At 38.3% G+C, this 27,664-nt stretch overlaps 1 protein-coding gene across 3 annotated transcripts in view; it reads right to left on the bottom strand.

The window, feature by feature from the left end:
• PDCD6IP (programmed cell death 6 interacting protein) overlaps window positions 1-26,005 on the bottom strand; it is a 61,088-nt gene extending 35,083 nt beyond the window's left edge. For all 3 annotated transcript variants that reach the window (XM_027088233.1, XM_027088234.1, XM_027088235.1), the window contains exons 1-6: window positions 25,660-26,005; window positions 13,382-13,436; window positions 11,831-11,900; window positions 5,436-5,563; window positions 3,088-3,241; window positions 1,809-1,909 (exon numbers count right to left, since the gene is read on the bottom strand). In XM_027088233.1, coding sequence (XP_026944034.1) covers window positions 1,809-1,909; window positions 3,088-3,241; window positions 5,436-5,563; window positions 11,831-11,900; window positions 13,382-13,436; window positions 25,660-25,868 — 717 coding nt within the window. In that variant the 5' untranslated portion in view covers window positions 25,869-26,005. The remainder of the gene's footprint in view (window positions 1-1,808; window positions 1,910-3,087; window positions 3,242-5,435; window positions 5,564-11,830; window positions 11,901-13,381; window positions 13,437-25,659) is intronic.
• Between the last annotated feature and the right edge of the window lie 1,659 nt (window positions 26,006-27,664).

Below are 27,664 nucleotides of genomic sequence, written 5' to 3'. Positions count from 1 at the left end.
TGCTCTATAGCTGACTGTTTCAACATGTTTAAAAGACAAAAGACAGTAAAGTAAGTTCCCTCTTAAATTCATGTCCTAAGAGACTTTTTTAATAAAGATGATTTTTAGCCATATAAAAATTACTCAGTATCACATACTCAAAAACACATAGCAAACAGACAAATGCACTAAGCTAATGACTAATATGATAAAGTGCTATTTTGCCCTAATTTGTTTTGAAAAAAATTCCAGTCAAAATTAATTTTAGAAGATCCAAAAACATGAACCAAAAAAGCAGTAGAGGATCTTCTAAAATGTCAAATCCTAGCCTATAACCTCATTGTTTTTAGGAAGTACATGCCATATAATATCCAAGAAATATACTAGACAATCACTGTCTAGACAAAAAAATAAGAGAATCAAAAACTGAATTACTACCTTGTGAGCTTTCCTGTCTCCCAGTGAATAATTTCCTAGCTTCCTGGGTCACTACTTGCAGATATTCCAGTTTTATAACTAGAATATGAAAATATCTTATGAGATTTATTAGTAAAAAGGCAAAAAATAAAAGACATCTAAATCTCAAACTGTACTCATGCCAGTTCTCAAGGTAAGTCTGGAGCAACTTGGTACTTAAACAGGAGATTTTCAAGGAATACCAGGATTGGTGCAGAGGTAGTTTCCAAGTCTTTGTAGGTGACATTCTTCTCTCCGGGACAGGACTGAACTAATGGCCCAACAGGATGTAACGGTACACTGTGCAGCTGATCATGAGGTCTTCCAGATGAAAAAAAGGTGAGAGGAGATCCCAAGTCTCTTTTTAAGAGCGACACTATTACTACCCAAGAGTCCTGGGCAAATTTCTACTGATCTCTTGGTGAATTTTAAATCTCCAGGAATCTTCAAATTCCCTAGTGCTCATATTCTGACTAATGTGTTGATGTACTTACATGCTTTTTTATTTCACCACAAAATTGTCTGCAATTTCATAATTTATAAAGATTCCTGAATGACTTATAAATCAATAAATTTCCCTACAAAAGAGCATGTAACAAATATCATTTGCTATCATACAGACAAAACTAATTCCTTGAACATTTCTGAAAGAAAGCAGTTGAATCATACTACATTTCAGTCTGTAAGTTTCCGTTTTTAAGCATTCTGAATTTACTTCTTAGTCTAATCATCTGCTTTGTCATTTACAAATGATCATCAGTGACTAGTCTCTTCAAATGCCACTTCAGAAAGGTTTATATTAAAACAATTAATACTTCCTGTGATATATGGTTTTAGATGGTTGTTTTCCTTAGCTGTCCAACAGCAGCCCAATTTTCTAGCTCTGTTGGCAAAATTTAATTCTAATCAAAGTACTGGATGAATTTGTTAAGTTTCCTTTTCCTTTTGTCTTTATGTCTGTTTCTGCGCTTTAAGATTCATCTCTAAGAAAACAGGACAATAATTAAAAGGGTGAATAATCAACATGCTCAAGTACTCATGCTGTACCAAATAACCAATGATTCAAAACTACACAATGCCCTGATCTGATAAAATTACTGGAGACAGGTGTTCAAAATTTTCCAGCAAGAGTTTTAGCTCGGAAAAATAAGTTTAGTAAAGAGTGGAAGCAAAGGCATCCCCTAAATACGAAAGAGAATTTGTCATGCATCTTAAATAAAAAAACTGTTTCTACAAATATACTCTTCAAATGCCGCTCCTTAAATTTCAAATTTCTTTATAAAACATAATTTTTAATTTGCTTTTTATACACAAAAATGTCCAAATATTTCCACATGCAAAACAACCAAGTATTTACAAAAACAATAACTGACCTTGGGGAGAGTATCTTTGTACTGACACTGTTTAAAAGCATCACCGAAATAATCTGCAGCCTGATTAGCCAATTTAGCTATGATAGCATCTTTCATTTTATCTGGAATAAAATATTAAATTGACCATTACAATGAAAATAAATATAAAATAATCTGATATATCATAATAACTCAGTATAGACATTGAGATCACAAGTTTGTACATTTGTCTTAAAAAATTCTTATTGATGAAATCAATTCTTCTGCATACAACTTAATTATTCCACAGGCAGATCCAAAGAGTCAGAATAGATCAGCAGTTGCTAGAAGCTGGGGGAAAAGGGGAATGGAGAGTGACTGACAGTGGGTATGGGGCTTCTTTTGGGGGTAATGATAATGTTCTAAAATAAGATAGTGGTGATTATTGCAAAACGCTGAATACACTGAAAACTAAAGAACTGTATACTTTAAAAGGGTAAATTTTATTGTTTATTAATTCTACCTCAATATAAGCTGTTATTTTAAAAGAAAAACTTTTCAAGTTTATTTAGCTTCCACCTGATGGACTGCTCCCTTATTTTCAATTTCTCTGTACTTACATATTCAATCTTATACTAATCTCTCATACTAATTCACAAGCCTTACAAGAATTGCTCTTATTCCCTCATTCACAGGGCCAGGGACTCTGCCTGAATGGCTCCTTCGTATCAGTTAAGTCTGGTTTAAACAAGACCTCCTCAAAGAAACTCTTCTTGAATGATGAATCTAAAATAGCATGACTCCCCCTACATACTTACCCAACTGCCAGACCACTAGTCATTATCACATCTTATTTTCTTCACAGCAATTATCTCTCTTTAAAATTACCTTGGCTACTTAATTTCTTGTTTATCATCTCCCCCACAATAAATTGTAAGCTTCCAGAAAACAGAAATCTTGTTTGTCTGCTAACTCTATCTAGAGCCTATCACAGGGATTGGCACACAGTTGTACCCAATACTTATTTGCTGAATTAACGAATTTTTGACATACTACAAACCTATATAAATACTATTCCAGATTTTAGTGTTTTAAGACAGTAACTATATATTTCATAAAAGACTTCAAACACAGCCTACATTCTTAAATGTACATTTATACCACCTTAAGGTCAGAAAAGGAAAGCTGAAAATTTTCAATAATCCGTGGGTCAAATTCAAAGAGGAAAGTTCTGTGTTGAACATATTACAATCACCTTCTTATTTTAAAAGCCTGTCACTTCTTTTCACATGCAACAAAATATAGGACAAACTGGAATTACCTCTTGTGGCTTTTAAAAAAAATACTTCTTGGGCCTGTGCCAGCATGATAAGACTGAGAGTCCCAACGGTATCTGGAGATATGTCCACAGTAGGCTCTCTATTCAAGGCAGATAAAACCGTCTCTTTAATATGCAAAAAGGCACCACTAGCAAACTAGAGGAAAGAAAAGAATTTCTTTTAAATCTGTAAGAATTCAGCAAGACAATTTTCTACTGTTACACACAAAACCACTTACATCTGACCTATAGACAATAAGGACAGTTTTCTAAAACACTATAGAATAACAAGAGATTTAACGTACATTAAAGTCAAGTGCAGTAACAAACAAAGTAAACTGATGGGACAAATTGATTAAACTTTTTAGAAATACTCCCTCAAAACTAACATGAGAACAAAGGCAGGGATAAAACATTATTAAAATGTTTTTAGTTCTGAAATGCTCTTGCTTTGGTCCCAAATTCATCTCTCAAATAATTAAACATGCCATACTTAGGGGAAACCTTAAATAGTACTGATACCTAGTCCTCTGGGAAACAGCATGACTATCCATTGCTACGGATTTTTTATTTGGCTTTCAGAGCTCCCTACTGACATGTTCCCCATCAGATTTTTCTTCTCAATTATATTTCGCTGAGGTTAACACTAAGATAACTTCGCTTTTATGAAATAAATAACCCTGGGAAAAAGAAAGGTGGCAGTCTGGGATTAAAAAGTGCTGGGGGGCACTTCCGTGGTAGTGCAGTGGATAAGACTCTGCACTCCCAATGCAGGGGGGGCCTGGGTTCGATCCCTAGTCAGGGAACTAGATCCCACATGCATACCATAACTAAGAGTTCGCATGCCACAACTAAGGAGCCCATGTGCCGCAACTAAGGAGCCCTGGAGCCGCAACTAAGGAGCTGGTTACTCAAGGTTAACTGTACTGAAGTAAACATCAATGATTGTTGCAGTCATGAAGTATCATAAAACTAGAATGTCTCCAAGGAGTGATCAGCTGACTTGCTTAGTAAACTCACAGAATCACAGACTAGAACTGCAAGGGATCCAGTCTCTCATTCACAAATATGGACTGGAGACCTACAGAGTTTAAAGCACTTAGCCAAGGGCACAGAGCTTCTTGGTAGCAAACGGCCCAGACAGGTAACTAGGATCTCTTTCCATCACACTAGGGGACCCTGCTGTGAATCACAGAGGTGACTCACAGAATGGAACATATCCTCAATAATTCAGAATGCCCTCTTTCACATGCCAACTAATGGAGTTACAATGAATGGAAAATTAAATAAAATTTTACTTCACTTTCACATTTTAAAATATTTGCCATTTATAGCCTCACAAAGGAAAGGTATATGCACCATGCTTGTCATCTGTGCCCATCTAAAATTGGGAGCATGTTGTGTGCTTAAAGTACATTTTCCTCTCACTTTCTTAGAACAGCATTCTTCACCTCTCTTCTAAACTTAAACAATGGGAAAGATCAAACTCCACCTCTGAGACAAGCAAATTCCAGAGCCATGAGGGACAGTGTAAGAAGCATTTGGAATTCCATAAAATTTGGAATCAGAACACCTGAAACCCCAATCTACCACTTTATTAACACTTCTGCCCTTTAGTCTCCTTGTCTGTAAAATGAAAATGGCATTATATAACATTCATCAAAAAGTTTATGTGAACATCAACATACTCTGTAAATTATAAAGGAATATAAAACATAAAAACATAATTACAGGTATCACTTAACAATAATCACTTACTGTTTTTTAAATTGAAACAAAAAAGAAAAGCTGAGTAAATAACATACTGCCGCCAAATAATATGCCATATTAGTAAATGATTGTATCTAAAATCTAAATTTAGCTAACTTAAGAACATTACACATCTGACCACATTTAACTATGACCTCTCCACAAGCTCAGAGTTAAAATTTTCTTGCCAAAAGGTCTTAATTTTTGTGACACTGGTAAAAATTTTTAGTGTGTCTAAGAAAAATTATGTAAAAATAACGTACAAATATTTTAAATGAGGTCATTTATTTAAAAGGGATTTGCCAAGGATTTCACCTCAAAACATTTAATCATTTGTTCTCCCAACATCTACTGAGCCTTTATTATGTGCCAGGCACTGTGCTAGGTGCTGGGTATACAATGGTGAGGAAAAACAGAGCTGGGTCCACAAGTAAGTAGTTTATCTAAGGGCTTCAAAAATATGTATCAATTCATTAAAAAGTATATTATTTTTCAAGAAAGCATCTGTGTGTAAAGAAACATTTATAAACCTAAACGTAAATTATTTTCAATTTAATCCAACTTAGTGTTGATGGTTATGTAGTAACTACTGTTCTGCGTACCTGATAATGCTTAGCAGCGATTTTCAATCCTTCATCATTATCCAGGTTCTGTTCCGCTGCAATCTGGCTAGCTAAGGCTGCACAATTGAACAACACACAGCTCTTTTCATATCCTAGGCTTGCAAGAGCTGTAAAAAAGTTGAGAAGGAAAAATTTATCAGATTATTTTTGTTCTAAAGAAAACGAATGTTTCAAAGAGAAATACTATGACCTCTATCCCACTGGCTCGCACAAAAACAAGTTTCCAGACCTGTTTTCTGACGCATAATACCACTCCCATATTCCTAGCTGCCCTGCCAGGCATCTATTTCCACAACAATATTCTCATCACCTAAAACTCAAGGATCAATAAATTAATCTTTCCTTCCCTTTACATCCACACTGCTATTAGTCAGATTCAAAATGAAAAGTCATTCAAGTCATTTCAAATTCAATTAGAATAAATTCTTTCCATTTTTCCATCACCTCTCTCAAAATGATATCTTCCCATGACATTCAAACCAGTTCCTCACTACTACAAACCTATGCCAATGCAAGTACCTCCTAGGGTAAAGGAGATATGGAATGCCAGCTAATACATCTCTCAGAGGTAGAGAAGATTATATGGTTAAAATACAATTCTAACCAAGAATCTACACACCTCACATTCACTGGGATAGCTACTATCAAACAAAATGGAAAATAACAGTTGTTGGCAGGCATGTGGAGAAATTAGAACCACTGTGTACTGTTGGTGGGGATGTAAAATGTTGCAGCCATGTAGAAAACAGTATGGAGGTCTCTCAAAAAATTAGAAATAAAATTACTAGATAATCCAACAATTCCACTTCTGGGCATAAACCCAAAAGAACTGAAAGCAGGGTCTCAGTCTCAGAGATATTTGTACACCCATGTTTGTAACAGAATTATTCATAATAGCCAAAAGGTGGAAGTAACTCAAGTGTCCACTGATTCATGAACAGAAACAAAATGTGATGTGCACTTATAATGGAATATTAGCCTTAAAAAGGAAGGAAATCGGGTCTTATGCTACAACATGGATGAACCTTGAGGACATTATACTAAGTGAAGCAAGCTAGTCACAAAAAGACAAACACTCTATGATCCCACCCATACGAGGTGTCTAAAGTAGGCAAACTCACAGAAACAGAAAGTAGAATGGTGGTTACCAAGTACTGGGGAAAGGGTGAAAAGGGGAGTTGTTGTTTAAAGGGTACAGAGTTTCAGATTTGCAAGATCAAAAAGTTCTGGAGATCTGTTTCACAACAATGTGAATATACTTAACACCTCTGAACTGTACACTTAATATTGGTTAAGACAGGGAATTCTCTGGTGGTCCAGTGATTAGGACTCGGTGCTTTCACTGCTGGGGCTCAGGTTCGATCCCTGGTTGGGGAACTAAGATCCCACAAGCCATGTGGTGCGGCCAAAAAAAAATAAAGAATTTTTAAAAATTGGTAAAGATAGTAAATTTTATGTTGCGGGTTTTTTTTAACTACAAAAAAATTTTTAAAAAAGAACAAATTAAATCATAGTGACATTCAAAAGTCTTACATAATGTGCCAGGTATTGAACACCAAGCAAAATAATCAGAAGGCTTCTTACAAAAAATACCGAACAAACCATCTAGAAAAATCAGAACAACACTACAGCTGTGTGTTTGTGCCACACAATAGTGCCATAAAGTAAAACCCTCCTTGTTATGTAGCATGTTAGTAGTCTCCCTTGTAATTACGGTCAGCTTTTAGCTTGCCTCCAACCTAATTCTAGCCTCCTCACCATAAAGTAAAGCAGACATACACACCAGCTACTCTAACCTTTCTTAAATAAATGTATTAAAAATCTGGAATAACCAGGATATGAATAGAACATGCAGCAAAATAAAGATCAAGGTGAACTAAAAATCTAAGCCCAGAGTAAACAATTCCAATAACAGAAAACATTTCAAAGATCCACATTAACATCCTTAAAGAGATTCAAAGATGGTACATCCATAAACAAGTACATGATGTTATTAAAAAAAGAACAATCCATGAATAAGAAAAAGCCCCTGGAAATTAAAAACTTGATTGCTAAAAGTTTTTCAAAAGAAAGGTTAGAAAATATCTAGGCAGCCCATAAAGAGAAAACAAAATGAAACATGTAAAAGTTGTGAGTGAGTAGCTCAGAACAACTAATATCAGTTAATACAGCATTCTGAAAAGAGAGTAAAAAATGAAGAAATTATCAAAGAAATGTATAAAAATTTCCCAGGGCTGAAGGGAGATAATGAGTCTTCAAACTGAAAGGACCAACAATAAAATGCCATACCCCAAATGAAAGCCAATTAGATCTTTTGAGATTTCTAACCATGAAGTATAAAGAGAAAATTGTAAAAATCTTCCCAAGAAAAAAGGATCAGGTCACCTACAAAAGAATACTCAGCAGACTTTTCATCAGTAACACTGGATAGTAAAAGGCAAGGGAACAATGCCTTCAGGTTCTGAAGAAACATGATTCTAATTAATTCAACATATATTAAAGCCAGTATGGCTAAAAAAACGGGGAACAAGGGACTAATGGGAAGCAATGATGTCAGGGAGGTAAGAGAGCCAACTCTGCTGTAAAGCTTTAGCTTTTACTCTGAGTGAGGCAAGAAGTCAACAGAGTTTTGAACAGAGACACATTCAGCCCGCCTGGTGGACAACAGACTGTGGGGAAGCAGCACTGGTGGAGGCCAGAGATTAGGACAGGTAGCTGCTGCAATAGGCGCGAGGGGTGATGGTGGCTCTGACCACAACAGTACGAGCAGAGGTGCTGAGAAGTGACTGGATTTTTAATACCTTTAAAAAGAAAATCTGATAGGATTTGCTGATGAATTCACTGAATGTGGGGAATGAAGTGAAACAATGTCAAGAGTGCCTCCAAGGTTTCTGACCTAAGCAGAATTTCAAACCAAATTCATGTGAGGGCAAAATACAGACATTTCCACAAAGAAGAGATTCAGAAATGTGACCTTTTCTGAGAAAGTTACTTAAGAGTATATTCCAGCAAAAGAGGAAGACACCGTAGCCAGAAAACAATGGCTCTAAACTAAGGGATAATAGTTATACAGCAGATTTAGATAGCAAACAGTCCAGATTCAAGCAAGAAAACAGTCGAGGCCAAAGGGAACAGAAGAGTCACTCAGGAAAAGGTGAGTCCAGAGAGATAAATAATAAGACCAAGAGTTTGCAAAGTCTTGAGAATATGATAAAAGCACAGAATGTGTGTGGTGGTGGAGCAATTAAAACTTCTAAAAACACACACACACGCACGCAGAGCCATACAAGAAAGTCACAGTCTAAATATAAAGCAACTCATCCAGTATATATGACAGAGAGTCAGTGGACTTAAAGAAGAATGAAATACATTCCAAGCAACAGATAAAAATAAACTTTTTATATATAAGATATATATGCCAGCCTATTATATTTCCTATGAACATTATCATCCCAGGCTGTTGTCTTTCATTTTATTTTGACAATTTCTCACGTATAAGAGATTTTGTGAAAACTTTTTCCTGTAATTAAATCTTTTTTCCTTTATGATTTCTTCTATCACATCTAAAGTTAAATCAGGGTTTCTTTAAAATAAATGTTCAACTCTCCTTTCTTCAAAGACCTCTTTTTTGTTAATATTGAACTTCATTCTTGTTTTTTTACCTGAGCTTTTCAAAATGACAACAGCTTGATTATAAATAAAAATAGTTGTTCTAAAATTCAAACAATTGTTTAAACATACACACACACACACAAAAAAAAAGAAAATACATTAAAAATCACTCAATATCCTCCCAGAGTTACCCACTAATTTTTGGTGAATATCTTGACAAATAAGTACATACATGTTCACATACCTAATTTTTCACAAATAGTACACTATACCATATTCAGGGTGCCTGGAATGCACAACTCCAGGAAGCAGCAATCACCCTGGTTTCTATATAAAAGGTGTTCCAAAGAGACCAGCTCTGGGGCCCCGAGTTACATCAATTCAAGGCAACAGCTCTCACCTGTAACAGGTCTTTTATTGGATATTCAATGGACACAGATATATATGTCAACAAATATATATTTGCATTATCATTCTTAATATTCTAAATTATACAATATTCTAATGAATGGGCAGCCTGTGCTTTATTTAACCAAAACATTAGTGATGGACATTTAATTCCCAATATTTGCTACTAGAAATGCCTTGATGATCTACCTCCTGCTTTACTTACGCTCTCAATTTTTTGTGTGTCCCAATTCCTCTAGGACCTCAGTTCATCAACTTAACCTATCTCACTTAAATGTCTCCTGGTTCTCCTGCTACCTGCTCCTTATTCTCAGCCAAACAACTTGCTTGTCACAACAGCACTAGAAGTCCTTTTCTTGACCTTGCCTCCCTCTCAGCATAACGCTCCCTTTGTCCCCAACTCTTTACTGTATATTTTCTTAACTGAGCAACCCACACATGCTGCTTGTACTTCCTCACTTCCAGTCCACCCCTCGACGCAATCTGACTTCAGCATGCCCCTAGTGACACTTCTTTCTCTGCCAAATCCAGTGAATTCTACAACCTTCTATTTCTTGACCTCGGCCACAATGACTCTGTCAATGACATTTCGACATCAGAGTCACCTGAAGGTATTTTCAAAGGTATCAATTCCAGTGGCCCACCCTGAAATGTCCTCCTATCACATCTGGCATCCTGTATCTTTGTCTGTAAAGATATAATCTGTATTTCTAACATTCTCCCCAGATAACTGTAATATGCAGCCAGATTTGGGAACCACTGGACACAATTTCTGAAACTCTTCCAGCATTCAATCCCATTGTCTCTATTTTACCCTGGTTCCTCTGAGATTTGAAAGTCTTTTCTCAACCTCATTCCCAGGAACCTCTTCTTCTCATTCCCCTGAACGTTGTATTCCCTAGCTTGGCTTTCATATTTTTCCCAATCTACAATCTACCAGAGGAGATAAATTTATTATCATTTAATGAAAATTGTTCCCAAATCTACATCTTGACCTCTTTTGAGCTTTAAATATATTATTTCTAAATGCCAAAGAGAAACTTCTACCCAGATATAACACAGAAAAGTCAAACTCAACCTGTCTATTGAAAGGAATAATTAGCCACAGGTCAAACCAAGTTACAAACCTTAAAGTCAAACATCAACTCCTACTCTTTCTTCTGACAGCCAGCCAGCAGATCCATCAGTTTCACCTCTGAACCCTCTCTCAAACCCATCCCTTCCTTGACCCACATACACTACACCTAGTCAAATCTCTTCATCTCTCACCAGTCTAACTGGTCTGTTTCTCTCTAGTCTCTGGACTTAGGCTTTCTGGAGTTATATCTGGCTTCATTAAATCTTTGCCATATGATCTTGGAAAGTCACTTAATCTTTCTAAACCAGTTTGTGCAACTGGTGATAACAGTGCCTTTCTTCACTGGGCTGAGAAGGAATTTACTAAGATAATATGTGTAAAGCCCCTTCCACAGTGCCCGGGTGGAATAAGCTATAAACATATAAGAGGGAAGAGCACAAATTCACTGTACACTTGCAGCTCTTCACAATCTACTCTCCAGTATCTTCACCCTCCATAATCCCCAATTCACCTAAGGTTTCAAGCCTTAACAATAATTATATCAATATGTATTACATATAGCAACACACTATATGACACTGTTATATAATATTATATAGCATATATTCTATGATGCATACACATTATATATATGTATTTCATATGTAATATAATACTCATATTATTGATTGTAGCTAATAGTTATTGAGCCTTGTTCTAAGGACTTTACACATATTCACTCATTTTATCCACAGAAGAACCCAATGAAATAAACAGTACTTCACAGTACTATTCCCCACTTCACAGAGGAGAAAGTTAACACATAGAAAGGTTAACATGATGAGCTGGTAGATCAAAAAGCCTCTCGACTTTCAGTTATAATATTCTACATGTAATGTTATTTTCTACCTGGAAAAACCAAATTCATCCTTCAAGGCCTCACTCAAACATCACTTGCATTCAAACAGGCAGAATTAACCACTTCCTCATCTATGCTCCCGGAAGTTTGTTCACAGACTAATATACTCTCTACAATATTTTAGAATGATAGCTACCTTCCCAACCTGACTGAGTACAACTATCTTATTCATTTTTAAAACTATGACAGTGCCTGGCAAGGTGTAGGCTCTCTACAAATATTCGGAAATTTCATTAAAAGTTGAAGTTAGAAAGAAAATAAAACATAAAAATTTTTATTATTTACAAAGAGTCATAAGGAGAGCAATTTCAGAAACCTACAACAATACAAAGTATTTAGAACAAATTTCCTATCATTTTTTATTTAAAAATTACATACCCAATTTTACAGATCCTCCAAAAAGTGAACCTTTATCAAAAGCATCCTTCCAGGTAAATGTCAAGCAGATCTTGATAAAAAGAGGAAAAAAAGAAAAGAAATTCATGTTACCTTCCTGAATCTCATTAAATATTAAGTCTCTTTCAAAGAAAAATCGACAGTGAAGAAAAGGACAAAAGCTTCAACCCATCTAAAATGCTATCTTCTCTAACCAACCAATTCCTTTTCCTTTTTGTGGACCATAAAATTTTCTTTTTTGAAAGTAAGATACTGGCACTAGGATATTTCAAATGGTCATTCTGCCTCAGTAACTGAATACATATTGTCTTCTTCAGAAAACACAATCTTACTCATCTTTACAAACACACAATGGCTTGAACAGAACAGATACTTAATAAACGATCATCAAATAAGCCAAGAGAAGTAAAGGCAACGAAGTAAGCTCTACAGGTTTCCCAGAGGATAAAATTTAAAACTATTCCATGATGACAAAAGTAGGAGAATGATTACCTTTCCAGGATAAAATGAAACAATATTTTATTTCTTGATCTGGGTGGTGGTTATACATATATATTCACTTTCTGAAGATTCAAGCTATATACATGATACTGTTCACTTTTATGTATGTATATAAATAAAAGTTCACTTAATTAAAAACTGCATCTCACTCTACTCTAAAATATTCCACACATGAAGGTTAAAAAGAACTTGGCCTCTTTTAAATTATGTATTGCAATCCAATACAAAATTTTTCAATTCTAGATTAGAGAAATTTTCAATACACACAAAACTAGAGAGAATAACACAAGGAACTCCCATACATCCATCAGCAGTTTTAGCCTTTTGCCCTTCTTGGTTCATCTACCCTCACTTCCTGACCCCAACCCCACTACACACATACTTTTTCTTCTGGAATATTTTAAAGCAAATCTTACCATATTATTTGATTTGTAAAAACTTTAGTACAAGAATGTTTAAAGTATTTTGTATAAACTATTTTAAAATTTAGAAATGCCACACAAATTTAAAACTTTTAACAAGTCTCCCAAATAAAACTGTAAGAAATCATCAGCATTTTCAATATCTAGCCTTTAAGAGAAAGTAAGATTGACATTCTTATAGTGTAACATCTAATCATAGTATCTGCAAATTCATATGCAAATATAACATGTGCAAATAATTTTTAAAGCACATAAAATGAGACTAGTACTTCCTGAATCATACAGTTTTCTTTATTCTGTAAAAATCAAAGGAAAGGGCACCACAGATTATATTAGTCAAAAGATCCTATTGATTAAAAACTGCAAGAAAAAAAATGCAGTCCAATGCACTAAATGAGCCCAGAAGTGACTGAGGAATGGCATGAACAGAATTTCCAAGAGACTCTTTACAATGGGCTTAAAAGTTTCTAATTTGTATTTTTAAAGTCTCATAAAAACCTAGGGATAGTGAAGAGGCACCATTTATTTTAATAAAATACCATGGGTAGGAGGAAATGAGTGATTTACCATTATCATATAAGTTTAAAACAAATTAAAATTAATGACTTACCTGGTTTTCAGAAAATGGGAATTTGGGTTCAATGGAACAGATCTGATCATAGTATCTAAAAAACAGAGCAAATTTGTTTATTTTTCTTTTTGTTTCCCTTGACTGAGGAGACATATTCAAAAAAATATTATGAAGACTCATGTCAAACAGCGTACTATGTTTTCTTGTAGAAGTTTTATGGTTTCAAGCCTTACATTTAAAAGTCTTTAATCCATTTTGAATTTATTTTTGTGCATGGTGTGAGAAAGTAGTCCTGTTTTCCCAACACCATTTATTGAAGAGGCTGTCTTTTCCTTACTGCATAGGAGATTAAGAGGTATAAATGTCCTGTTGCAAAATAAATGAGTTACGAATATGGAATGTACAATATGGAGAATATGGTCAATAATTATGTAATATCTTCGTACGGTGACAGATGGCATCTAGACTTGTGGTGATTATTTTAAAATGTACCAAAATATCAAATCACTATGTTGTGTGACAGAAACTTACATAGTGTTGTAGGTCAATTATATTCCAAAAACAAACATAGAAACAGAGATCAGATGTGTGGTTACCAGAGGTGGGGGGCTGAGGGGAGTGGGAACTAGATGAAGGCAGTCAAAAGGTACAAACTTCCAGTTACAAGATAAATAAGTACTAGGGATTGTCAAGTACCACATGATAAATATAATGAACACTGCTGTGTGTTCTATATGAAAGTTAAGAGAGTAAATCCTAAGAGTTCTCATCACAAGGAAAAGAAAACTTTTTTCTACTTCTTTAATATTGTATCTATATGAGATGACGGATACTCACTAAACTTATTGTGGTCATCATTTCATGATGCATATAAGTCAAACCATTATGCTGTACACCTTAAACTTATACAGTGCTATGTGTCTATTATATCTCAATAAAACAGGAAGAAAAAAAGAACCTTAAAAATAATTTATTAATTAATTAAATATAAAAACCGGTCAAAATTTAAAATTACCAAAGCTAAATATTACACACATTTATGTAAATATAACTGGAGTACACTAAAATTATACGTGTTAACTTTGAGTGGACCACGAATCAGATTTCAATCAGCCATTTTAAAGTTAATTAACGTAGTCTTTTTTTTTTTTTTTTTTGGTTGCACCGGGTCTTAGCTGTGACATGCATGTGGGATCTAGTTCCCTGACCAGGGATCGAACCCAGGCCTGCTGCATTGGGAGCACAGCACCTTATCCACTGCACCACCAGGGAAGACCCACACAGTCTTTTAATGTGTAAACCTGTATCTAAAATGCATGCAATGAAAAAACTGTCAAAAAAAAACTCTTACCACCAAAGAAAAATACTTATCAACTATTATTGGCTAAAAGCAAACTAATATCTGCCTAGGTAACCAATGTATACCTTAAAATACTATTTCTTATTAAGATAACTTTATATCCATTGGGCAGATTAACACCTCTGGTAAACTACTGATTAAAATCAGGTTTACCAACTTTCCCATATGATTTGGGTATGTCCTCTCCTGTCCATCTCCACCACTGCTACACAGTCAACAATTCCACTCTCCCTTGAATGTAAACTAATCCAAAAGTTCCCTAGCCAGTCGCCCTGTCTCCTCTTCTCCTTTCTCATTCTCTTCAATGTGTTCTTCATACAGCAGCCAGAATGATTATCAAACATGAGGCAGTCTTCCCCTATCAGGCTGACCTCTGAGCTAGCCAGGGGGTTGGGGGGTGTCCAAGGCCAAGCTTTCTAACTGGCCTGTAATCTTTCTTCCTTCCCTTATCACCTCCCTGCTCCTGCACCCCCATCACCATGGCTCTTTGCAATTGTTATTTCTGAGGCCAAGTTTTCCAGAGGGGTGGGAGCAACATGTCAGAGATCAAGTTTGGGGCTGTCATGGCCACAACTTTGGTTACACAGAGGAAGAATTGAGCAATTAGGTAAATACAATGAAGATAATAGGAGTCAGGCTTCTAACTACCAGAGAAAGGAGTTACAAACATGGGAATGTGGACAGCTAGAAGAAACGCTGGCTTTGGATTGGAATGGGAGGTAACAGTGTGAACTCATTTTTTAATACAATGTAATACAGATACAAAAGAGGTATAAATGTGTGTGTGTATGTATTTCCTAAGTGTATATGCTGAGAGGTCCTAGAAGCAATAATACCTAAGTAGCAATCAGCACACCTAGAGGCCAGATAAATAGTACTATGCATTAAACGGAGCCAGCCAGTCCTTAGAGAAATTGCTGGCTCCATGACTGCAACTGAGAAAATTCAAGCAGCAAGGCTAAAACATCTAGCTATGCTAGGAAGTTAAGGACTCAAAAAATGATGAGGATATGTCAGAAGAACACAGGAACTAGCTTTAAGCAGCTCCTACTAGCCAAGTCCAGAATAATTCAAATAAATAACAAATCATAACCCACTAAGGAAAATAAGAACACCGTTCTAAAGTAAACAAAACAAACAGGTGAATAGGGAAAGCTCTACCCTACTGTACAATGCCAACTAATAAATCTAGAAGAAACAATGAAGTGAGAAATGTCACCATCTGGCATCTTTCATAATATAATATCTGATTCAGGTAAAATCATGAATGGAAGCTAAAACACGAAAGTTTGATGGAAACAGGATATTACAAAGTCACAAACTACCTCCCCACAAAATACTAATTAGTATAACTTATTAATTGTAAGGCCAAAAAATCTGGCAGACAGCATCTTAACAAAGTGATAAAAGTTAAACATTATCAGCAATGGGACAAATCAACCTCATGTTTTTCCTAACATGCACTAAAAAGAACACAGCATCACTTGGGTGGTACGAGAGCCCCAAAATGTGTAAAACACAAGAAAATATGAGGCAAGCCCTTACTGAGGGACATTCTACCAAGTGAGTAGCCAGTACTCTTCAAAAATGCCAACATGGTGAACGACAAGGAAAAACTGAGAAACTATTCCAGATTGAAGGAGACTAAAAAGGCAATTAAATGCAATGCAAGATCTGGGATTAGATCCTGGACCTGTAAACAACATTATTGGGAAAATCAGCAAAATCTGAATGAGTTTTGTAGATTAAATGGTAATATTCAATCAATGTTAATTTCCTGATTTTGAAAGCTGTACTTTGGTTATGTAGGAGAGTATTCTTGCATTCCCATTATACTTATAATTACATCCAAAACTTTTGACATCATTCAACTCTCCAGCCTCAACTCAATATTCACTACACATTCTAGGCACTAAAATTCTGTGCTCTCTCCTGGCTCAGGGCCTTCACACATTTTGTTCCCCCATACCTGGAAATTTTCCCATCACAATTTCCCATTTTTCTTGTCCTCATTCATTCACTCATTCAACAAACATATACTACAAGTTTACTATGCACCAAACACAGTTCTAGGACATAGGAATTGAGCAGAACATAAGCATTTAAAAATTTGCACCCTTGTAAAGCTTACTTTCTGAGTGGGAGACAAAACAAGATAAAGTAAAAATGTAGTAAAGTAGATAGTGCTAAGTGCAATGGCACTTAAAGAAGTGAGAGAAATAAGGTACGTGTATGGGGTGAGGTGAGAAGGCTGTAGTTTTTTCAGATAACATGGTCATTTGACTACATAAAAGTAAAAAATAAAAAATTTTGAAACATCCTGGGGGCTTCCCTGGTGGTGCAGTGGTTAAGAATCCGCCTGCCAATGCAGGGGACACGGGTTCAAGCCCTGGTCCGGAAAGATCCCACATGCCGCGGAGCAACTAAGCCCATGTACCACAACTACTGAGCCTGCACTCTGGAGCCCACGAGCCACAACTACTGAGCCCATGTGCCACAACTACTGAGCACATGTGCCACAACTACTGAAGCCCGTGTGCCTAGAGCCCGCGCTCCACAACAAGACAAGCCACCACAATGAGAAGCCCGCTCACTGCAACAAAGAGTAGCCCCCGCTTGCCACAACTGGAGAAAGCCCATGCGCAGCAACGAAGACCCAAGGCAGCCAAAAGTAAATAAATAAAAAATTTTTTAACAATCATGAATAATAGAAAGGGCATGAAGGAAGTCATGGGATGTGAGGGAAAAGCATTACCAGTCAAGGGAAGAGCAAGTGCCAAAAAGCTGAGACCAGAGTATGCCTGAAAAGGTCTCTGCCATGATAAGGAGGCATATGGCCAGAGAGTGAGCACTGGAGAAAATAGTGGGAGATTAAATCAAGGAAGTAATGATGCCTTGAGTGCAACTTGTAAGACTTTTGGCTTCTACTATAGAGTAAGAGGAGGAACCATCCAGAGGGTTTGGACAAGAGTAACACGAGCTAATCCATTTTCAGAGTCACCCTGGTTGCTATGTAGAAAACTGACTTGCAGGTGTGCCAGGGTATAAGTACAGACAAGTCAGAAAGCTATTGCAGTAATCCAGTAAACAGATGATCCACGGTGGTGGCAGAAATGATAGAGGCACTCAATCTCACTCCTTTTCTAAATTAGTTCCCCTCTCCATTTATAATCTTAGGCCCCTGAATTTTTCCTTCACAGAACTTACCACAGTTGGTAATATATTTATTTGCGGGACTTTGTTTAATGTCTTTTCTCTCAAAGGATTGTAACAGAAACTGGGTCTATTTGCTCAGTTTCATTGCTAGCTCCAAACAAATGAATCAGTAAAATGCAAAGTTTTTAAAAGGCAACTTTTTTTAAATCTCTGAAAAGTAAAACCTGAGATTCTCTGTTTTGGTAATAAACAGGAGCTACCAAAGAACGTGTCCATAAGGAGACTAGCAAGTACCAAGACCCTGAGGCAACAATGTGCAAAGAGGCCGACAGGGCTATAGGGCGGGGACTGGCACACTTTTTCTGAAAAGGGCTATTCTAGGCTTTGCCAAAAAAGAGGCAAAATCAAGGATAAAATGTAGGTACTTGTTATAACAAGAAAGAAAACTCCTGCCCTGCCCTGGGCACTTTTTACCTGGGTTGGGCCATCTCAGATGGTGGGTACACTAAGTACACAGCTATCTAATTGCCATTAGCTGGAGACTTCTCTGAGGGAAGAGGATCCAGTCTGGTGTTAAGAAGCCCAGGGGAGGGAGGTGAGTAGTGGCTAATACAGTCTGTTTCACTCTCTGCCCCAGTGACACTCAAATATCGGCACGCCCTTCTCTCCTGCCAGCGAGTCCAGCCATCTCAAACTTGGGCGGCTGGTACAGCTGGCAGGAGACAGGGCAATTTGCTGAGTCACCAAGTTCCGGTGTGAGATTATACCATTCACTGCCAAGCAACTGCCAAGCAGAAAACCCAACGTGTAGGGCACCTGAGCAAGCCCTGGGCAGCAGTGAGGCACGGCTACTGGCCAGAGAAGCAAACACTTGGAATAAAGGGGAGGATGGGGCAGAGGGGAGCACCCCAGCTAGCTCTCCAAGGCTCACAACGCTAGAGTGATGCCCTGGACCATACAAAAACAGGCAGCTGGGCAGGCCTCTGCTCTACAGACAGCAAGGAAGGAAGTAGGAGGAGATGAAGCTATTTGCTCTGCAAGTGAATCAGGAAAAAAAAGAAAGGCTAAAGAGAATGTACTAAAATTTTATACCTACCCTATTTACTCCAAAGCTTTTGGGGTCAACTCTGAAAACTTACGTGGGGTAACAGTGCATGTATATCCTACATTTAAATGACTAGGAAGATACGCGATGGAATCTTCAAAGTAAAATAGCTGTCTTAAGACAGGTTATATAATATGAAATATAAGTATGAAAAAATGAAATATAAGTACTGTACAACAGTCATTGGAAATCAATAATATCTGACTTCATATGGAGTAAACTCCAACAAAGAGACCAACTAATGCTTTTCAAAAGAAAATAGCCATTGCTAACTGCAGGTACCACAGGGAAAATGCTGTTCCTACAGTACGAAGTACAGTAAGCTATCCTTTCAATATAATTCCACCACATACGACCCCTCATAGTTCAGCCTAATTCTCAGCTATCAAAGCTCTCTAGAGAGGGAACAAGAGCAGAACAAGAGAATCTACCACACCCCTCTCTTTATCATTTAAATATGCTTTACTCAATCAGCAGATTCTATCCCAGGGTATACCTCTAACAAATTAGACCTAGGCTGCAAGTTTTCCACAAGTGGGGAGAGAGAAAGCCAGTATGCTACACCAGAGTACTGGTGTAGCAAAGAAAAAAAAAAAAAAAAAGAATCTGTACCGTTAAAGATTTTATTTTAAAAATAAGTAAAAAAAAAAAAATTAACTATAAAATCCTAAACATAAAAAGGTAAGTCAGACAACCCTGAGTTTGAATCCCAACTCCACCAACTCTTAGCTGTGTGACTGCATGCAAGTTACTCCTCAACCTCTCTAAAGTGAGGGCAAAACCTCATTTAATTTAAGCATGAGGGACAAATGATACAATATATACTCAAAGCTTAAAATATTGCCTGGACACACTGCACATGTTGGAAAAACGGTAGCTACAGATTCTTATTTTACAACTATTCGTAAGTGTTTTACATGTTCTCCAGTATTTCATAAAACTTAATCACTTTAGAGCACATATCTAAGAACTCAACGTTTAAAATCTCATGGGGAAATAAAAAGGAAATGAATATATTTCTTTTAATATACCAGTGATAGGTACAGGACAAATTCCAATTAGAAATTCTAGTTTTAAAGTTTTTCTTAGGGGGAAGGTGTGAAGACCGAGAACAACCAATCTACGTTAGGCAAAGTGATACTGCAACGCAAATTCACGTAACCCATCCAGCTCCAGCCAGTACTGAGGGCTGGGCAACTCCCAGCCCACCAACCAGAGACAGAAACAAGAGAGCTGGGCCAGATATTGATCAGAGTTAACAGATGCCTCCTGAACCTTATTTTCACACTTCTTTCTTTGCCCGATTTACCTCATGAAGAATCACTAATGAAGCACTACTGCAGCAGCGTATGGCAGAAAGTAAATAGTCAGGGAGTCAAGAAGTCAAGATCTTAGTCTAACTCTACCACAAAGCTAGCTGCGTGGCTTAAACCTCCTGTGTGCAGAAGACTCTGAGAGAAGATTCTCTCTAGGGTTACAAAGAATGAAGAAAATCCTGACAAGCTATTTTATTTATTAAACATTAGAAAAGTCAGAACACAGAAAAGCAGAGATTTTAAATTTTCCTTTAAATTTTCAAGTTTATTCATTTATGCACAATAAAATTACTGAGCCAATTTAAGGTCTGGCTACTACAGATACTCCTTGAGACCAAGGGTCAGGTATTATATATCTTTATATTCCCCACACTGTTTTATTAACAAATTGTAGCAACGTCATTAGGACTAATATTATCTCAATATCTTAAGCAACAATCAGAATGTAAGCAACAGCTTGAGAAGTAAAATGGAACAGCAATATTTTCTTTCTTGATCTGTAAAACACTAGTGCTGGGATAAAATTTCAGAAATTATGAAACTAATTCCATCACCTTTATTTTACAAATGAAAAAGATACTACCATAATGCAGCAAACTAAGTATTAACCCACAAAAAAGTGACACACAAATCTATTTAGAAATTTTACAAAATCTATATAAAGGACTCTTGAGTTAAAGAAAACTAAAATTACAAACTATTAAAAAATGTCAACAAGAATACTATATACCGGGGACTTCCCTGGTGGCACAGTGGTTAAGAATACACCTGCCAATGCAGGGTACCAGGTTCGAGCCCTGCTCTGGGAAGATACCACATGCCGTGAAGCAACTAAGTCCGTGCACCACAACTACTGAGCCTATGATCTAGAGCCCACAAGCCACAACTACTGAAGCCTGCATGCCACAACTACTGGGCCCGTGTGCCTAGAGCCCGTGCTCTTCAACAAGAGAAGCCGCCACAATGAGAAGCCCACGCACTGCAGCAAAGAGTAGTCCTGCTTGCCTCAACTAGAGAAAGCCCGGGGACAGCAACAAAGGCCCAACGCAGCAAAAAATAAAATAACTAAATTTATTTAAAAAAAAAAAAAAGACACATGCACCCCAATGTTCATTGCAGCACTATTTACAATAGCCAGGACATGGAAGCAACCTAAATATCCATCAACAGAAGAATGGATAAAGAAGATGTGGCTATATATATATATATATACACACACACACATATACACACACAATGGAATACTACTCAGCCATAAAAAGGAACGAAACTGGGTCATTTGTAGAGACGTGGGTGGACCTAGAGATAGTCATACAGAGTGAAGTAAGTCGGAAAGAGAAAAACAAATATTGTATATTAATGCATATATGTGCAATCTAAAAAAATGGTATAGATGATCTTATTTGCAAAGCAGAAATAGAGACACAGACATAGAGAACAAACATATGGATACGGGGAGGGGGATGAATTGGGAGATGGGGACTGACATATATACACTACTGATACTATGTATAAAATAGATAACTAATGAGAACCTACTGTATAGCACAGGGAACTCTACTCAATGCTCTGCGGTGACCTAAATGGGAAGGAAATCCAAAAAAGAGGGGATATATGTATACATATAGCTGATTCGCTTTGCTGTACAGTAGAAACTAACACAACGCTGTAAAGTGACTATACTCTGATAAAAATTTTTTAAAAAATTCCTTTACCTATCCTACCATTCTATTAGATGTGGACACACATAATGGCCAATAACATATGAGCAGGGTATTCCGGGGCAGTTTCCAGGAAACATCGTGGAGGCTGAGCCCTCTGCCTTCTTTCTCCCTCCCTCCATCCTCCTAAAACTTGGGTATGACTGCTATCTGGACCTTGAGAGCAAGGACTCTAGGTTTTACAGAGCAGCTCGCTGGAGGAGCCAGAGCCTGAGCCTGATGAACTTCACAGAACCACTACACCATCCCTAGGCTACCAGAACTACCCATCCACCAACTTTTCACACAGAGTAAAATCATAATTTTTTTTCAATTTATTTTTTGGCTGCGTTGGGTCTTCATTGCTGCACGCAGGCTTTCTCTAGTTGCAACGAGTGGGGTCTACTCTTCGTTGTGGTGCATGGGCTTCTCATTGCAGTGGCTTCTCTTGCTGCGGAGCACTGGGCTCTATGCATGCAGGCTTCAGTAGTTGCAGCACGGGGGCTCAGTAATTGAGGCACATGGGCCCTAGAGCACACGGGCTTCACTAGTTGCAGCGTGCGGGCTCAGTAGTTGTGGTGCATGGGCTTAGTTGCTCCACAGCATGTGGGATCTTCCCAGACCGGGGATCGAACCCATGTCCCCTGCACTGCCAGGCAGATTCTTAACCACTGAGCCACGAGGGAAGTCCTAAAATCATAATTTAACTCACTGACAGTTTGAGATCTACCACACGCAGATGACTTCACCCCTAACACAGCAACATAAATAATATAAAACTAAAACAGATAATATAAAAAACTGCATACATGACTGCTGAGATCCTCAACCTCCATTCCCCCTGACCAAATTTCAGAAAGCTGACAACCAGGCTTTTTCATGGAAGGAGACTGGAAGCTTTCTCTCTAAAGAAACTAATCACAACAAAAGACATGGAAGGTGGTATCTGGAGCTTCCCCCTCTCCCCCAAAAAACCCAGCAGGGTTCCCATCTGATCACCTAGTGTAAAATTCACTGTTTACCAAGGCTCTCCTAATCAATTTGTAGTTAAAGTCACTTTACAAAGGATGACATTCATTCTTAATATTATAACTCATAAATGTGTATTTTAGGAAATGTTAATAAGTCATCTAGAAGTTAGTAACAATAAAAAAGGCAAGTCACTGAAACTATATGTAGAGCTGTGTATCATTACCAAGCTAGCTTCTCTTCTTTAGGAATTAGATTAAGCCCTCTTTTTTTAAAATTTTATTTAAAAGTTCATTAAGTTTAAAATATGTAAATTAATGTTCAGTTTACACAATTATCCAAATATAATTATTAAAAGTAAGACAATCTGCTTGATTGGATGAACACCCCACAATTGTTTCATTTTTACAGTATGTATACCAAAGGTACTTTTGTACACACCTCCATTTAACAGACTGTACTAATAGCTATTAGTTTACCCTAACTCTCCTATAACAGCAAGAAGTGAAAAAAGTGTAGTTGTTGAACGAATGTGTTAATATGAGGATAATACAGACAACTAAAGAAACACAGTTTCAAAGACACTATCTCCTCAACAGCCCTAAACCTAGGAACAGTTCTCACATTTACACCTTGGAAAAGACTAAAGGAATGAACAAATGAACAAAGTTTTAAACTTCACAGAACCACTACTCACTATTCTCTCATCTTCTAGTCTCTGAAGACTACACACTCCTTAAGGGCTGAGACCAAACCTAATGTATTCATATGTACATTATACACAACCCATGCTTTTTTAATACTACTAATGAAAAATCGTCACTGAATGCCCCTCATGTCTACATAAGAATTGTACTGGAGATTTTTTTAAAGTATGTTAATTCTAAAGAATGGCTAAGTGTTCATAGGTTAATTTTTTTTTATATTTGTTTCTTTTTTAAATATTTTTAAATTTTATTTATTTTTGGCTGTGTTGGGTCTTTGTTGCTGCGCACGGGCTTTCTCTAGTTGCGGCGAGCGGGGGGCTACTCTTCAAGTGGGCGCTACTCTTTGCTGCGGTGCACAGGCTTCTTATTGCAGTGGTTTCTCTTGCTGCGGAGCATGGGATCTAGGTGCATGGGCTTCAGTAGTTGTGGCACGCAGGCTCAGTAGTTGTGGCTCATGGGCTCTAGAGCACAGGCTCTGTAGTTGTGGCGCTCAGCTGCTCCGTGGCATGTGGGATCTTCCCGGATCAGGGCTCGAACCCGTGTCCCCTGCACTGGCAGGCGGATTCTTAACCACTGAACCACCAGGGAAGCCCTAACTTTTTAAAAAGCTTATACTAAGTATCAAGTTAGTGATCTTTGCAACCCAACAGTCTTATCTTTAAAACTGACACCAAGGGGTCATCATCCCTCTAAGCAATCTATTCAGTATCCTCCTTCTGGAGGACCAGCTCTTCCCCAGTCCATACTAATATTACTTTAATCCATGCTGCATGGAGAAATTAAACCAGCAGAGTGACTCAGACAAGGGCAATTAAATTAGGCCATTTCCCACCATCATACATGGGCACAAGCCAACCCAATCAGAGGCCTCCATAGACTTTCTCCAGGGTGTAGGAGAAAAGTACTCTTACCTAAGATCCTGAGTGTTAAGACCACTGTAATTACAGGAGAGCCAAGATCCTGAGTGCTAAGACCACTGTAATTACAGGAGAGCCAGTGGCCATCTCTCCCAATAGAGAAACAAAGTTCTCCTAAGAGGTAATCATCATAGAGGCAGGATGATCTCCTGGAATGCCTAAAGATAAGGAAGCAATATTCCTTGACTTTGCAGTTACTAAGCTAGTTTAACCTGAGCTGCTCCTACCTGCATCCTAATACAGCTGTGTTTTTCCCGTGAAACAAGGAGAATATGTTACACATAGGAAATGAGATCATTAACAAGATGGGCGAAATAAATTTTTTTAACTATAAAGTGCTATAAAAATGTTCTGCCATCCTAACTAGAAAGAACTACAAAAGGAACTCTCCTTAAATACAGCCTGAGCTCAATAAACATTTGCTAAGATAACAAATTTACTCCAATATCTGCATACCTGTTTGTGAACAAACTGATTAAAAGCAACCTATCTTGAACGTTAATGTCACTCAAGTTTAACTTCAAATAATGGCAGCTCCTAACCTATGGAATTCTCCATTTGTCGTTCGGTTACGATGAAGCTAGGAAGATGGCTCATTCCGAAGTGGACAGGGTAGTACGTAATAAACATGGGTTCCAGTGTTCCAATTCTGCCACTTCCCCGAAGCAACTACGATTACGAAATCCAAACCTGGCCAAGAAAGTTTTGCAGTGATGCAAAAACTGGGGAAGAGAGGAGTCTCAGAGACCCCCTCCCCCCACCAAAAAGTGAAGAAAACCAGTTCTGGGTAAATGTGGCAAAAGAGATCAGTACGTGGCAGACCGTTCCTCCCAGGTGGCCGACGGCCCGAGCCTCGGTGGACCAAGGGCTAGGGCGGGCAGCTAGGGGAAGCGGGTCGGGTCCCCGGGGACTTCGAGGCCGCTCCTGCTCAGCAGGAAGGAATGCAGACCACACCTACGCGCCCGGCCAACAGGGGCAGGACGGCCGGCCCGGGCAGTAGGTGTGAAGGAGGGAGGCAGGAAGAGAGAAGGGAGCAAGGGGAGCGGCAGGCCGCCGACGGCCTCCCCCCGCCCGGCCCCAGGCCCACCTCAGCAGCGTCTCGAGCGCGCTCTCGTGCTTGTCCAGCGGGCGGCCGAGCGCGGCGCGGCGCAGCTTGCTGAGCTCCTCCGCCGCGCGGCAGTACTGGGCCTGCTCCTCCCCGCCGCTCGGGTACGTCTGCTGGATGAACTTCACCAGCGGCTTGGCCAGGTCCACCTCCGAGGTCTTCTTCAGCTGCACTGAGACGAACGTCGCCATGGCGAGCGCCTCGGCCGCCCTTCGGGCCAAAGACCGCGGGACGACGACGAAGGCCGAGGCGCGCGGGGTACCGTACAGGCGGACTGACGAGCTGACAGAGGTCCGCTCGGCCTGCGCTTCGGATCTGGCCACTTCCGGGAGCAATCGCGCAGGCGCAGTCGGCGCGCCGCCTCCGGTCACGTGAGGGAGACCGGGCGCCGGCGCTGCTCACCTGGGCCCCCACTCTTCCTGCGCCCAGCCTTACGGCGCCGGCTTTCTCCACAGGCGGAATTTTCTCATTCCTCCGTACTTCCTCGGCAGGTGGGCAGAGTGCTTTCACGTAAAGATAATTCTTCCTCCGCTCTAACAATTTCCCGGGGAAGTGCTACAGTTACTGCCACGTGCGCGAGTTTGCAGCCACCTGTCCAAGACCTGGCAGCCTCAGGGTTATTGTGACCTATGGTAATTCATTCAGCGGGCTGCTGTGTATGAATACTGTGTGCACAGTGAGCCGAGTAGGCAAGGTCCTGGCTATTGTGCAGCTTAATGTCAGGTAAGGACACAGATATTAAGGTGGACCAAAAAAGTATCTTGGTACAAAAAGCAGGGTGCTTGGCATGTAAGGGTATGAGGGTCCCTCGAAAGAACCTAGTTTAAACAATAATAATTATTAAATAATTATTTAAGAGAAGGTTTTTCTGAGGAGGTGAACTTTAAAAGACCTGCAGTTTGAGAAGATGCTTGACATTAGGAGAAGGGAAGAGTGGCCGGGAGAGTAGTGGCTGGGGAGAGCCTCCCAGACCAAGGGGCAACGGCCCTAGGAGGCAAGCACTTCCCATGTTCAGGGTGTGGAAGCAAACAGTGTGGCAAAAACTTAATAAACAAGTAGAGAATGGGATGAAATAAAGTTGGAAGAGTAAACAGGCATCAAATCGTTCAGAACCTTGTAAGCCAAGTTAAAGAATTTGTATTGTAGAATAAATGGAAAGGAAGCTATAAATGCCATTTAAGAAACGGTGATATGATACAATTTATCGACACATTTTTAAAAGGCCACCCTGTGCATCAATCTGATGAGATGTCATATGAAGTATACAATATCGTCATCTATGATCTATTCCAGGCAAAAATGTTTAACTTGAATCTGTCAATTCTTTGCATCTAACACACAATTTATAAAGAAGTACAGGGGATAGAAGAGCAAACTAAATGATACCATGAAAAGTAACCAGACAAATGCAGAAGGTGGAACATTAGGCAGAATAACTGATCCCATCTCTTTAAAAAATTATAGTTATAAAAAAGCCACTGCTCTGTAAAAGAAATTTGAGGGACATAGAATCTGGATTGAATCCTGATTTGAACAGACCAGCTATGAAATGCATTTTCAGGACAATTGAAGAAATTTGAACATAGATGGACTGAATATGAGATGAAAATGTATTGCCATGGAAAGGTGGAGATCATTAACTGAAAAGAGCAAGTCACAAAACAGTACGTATGTTACAATATCTCATTTTGATTATAAAATGCACATATGTGTATTTATGTACTATGAAAAAAGATCTAGAAGGATTATACCCTAAGGAATTAGCAGTTGTAATCTTTAGAAGTGGAAATGTCTTATTTTCTTTATTTGTTGCCTATCTTTTTTGTGTAATCTTTTACAGAATATATACTACTTTTGTTACAAAAGTTTATTTGGCCACAGTTTTTTTTAATTTTTAAAAGTTTATTTTTCCAGGTTAAAATAAATAAAGTAGCCACTCTGGGTGCTATGTAGAGAATGTATTAGAGGAAGGCAAGGTAGAAGCATG

Source organism: Aethalodelphis obliquidens, unplaced genomic scaffold, assembly GCF_003676395.1.
Source record: "Aethalodelphis obliquidens isolate GAN/ISIS:26980383/991018 unplaced genomic scaffold, ASM367639v1 scaffold62, whole genome shotgun sequence".
NCBI lineage: Eukaryota > Metazoa > Chordata > Mammalia > Artiodactyla > Delphinidae > Aethalodelphis > Aethalodelphis obliquidens.
Note: the sequence above shows the minus strand (reverse complement) of the source record. Positions and strands in the feature narration are given on the sequence as shown.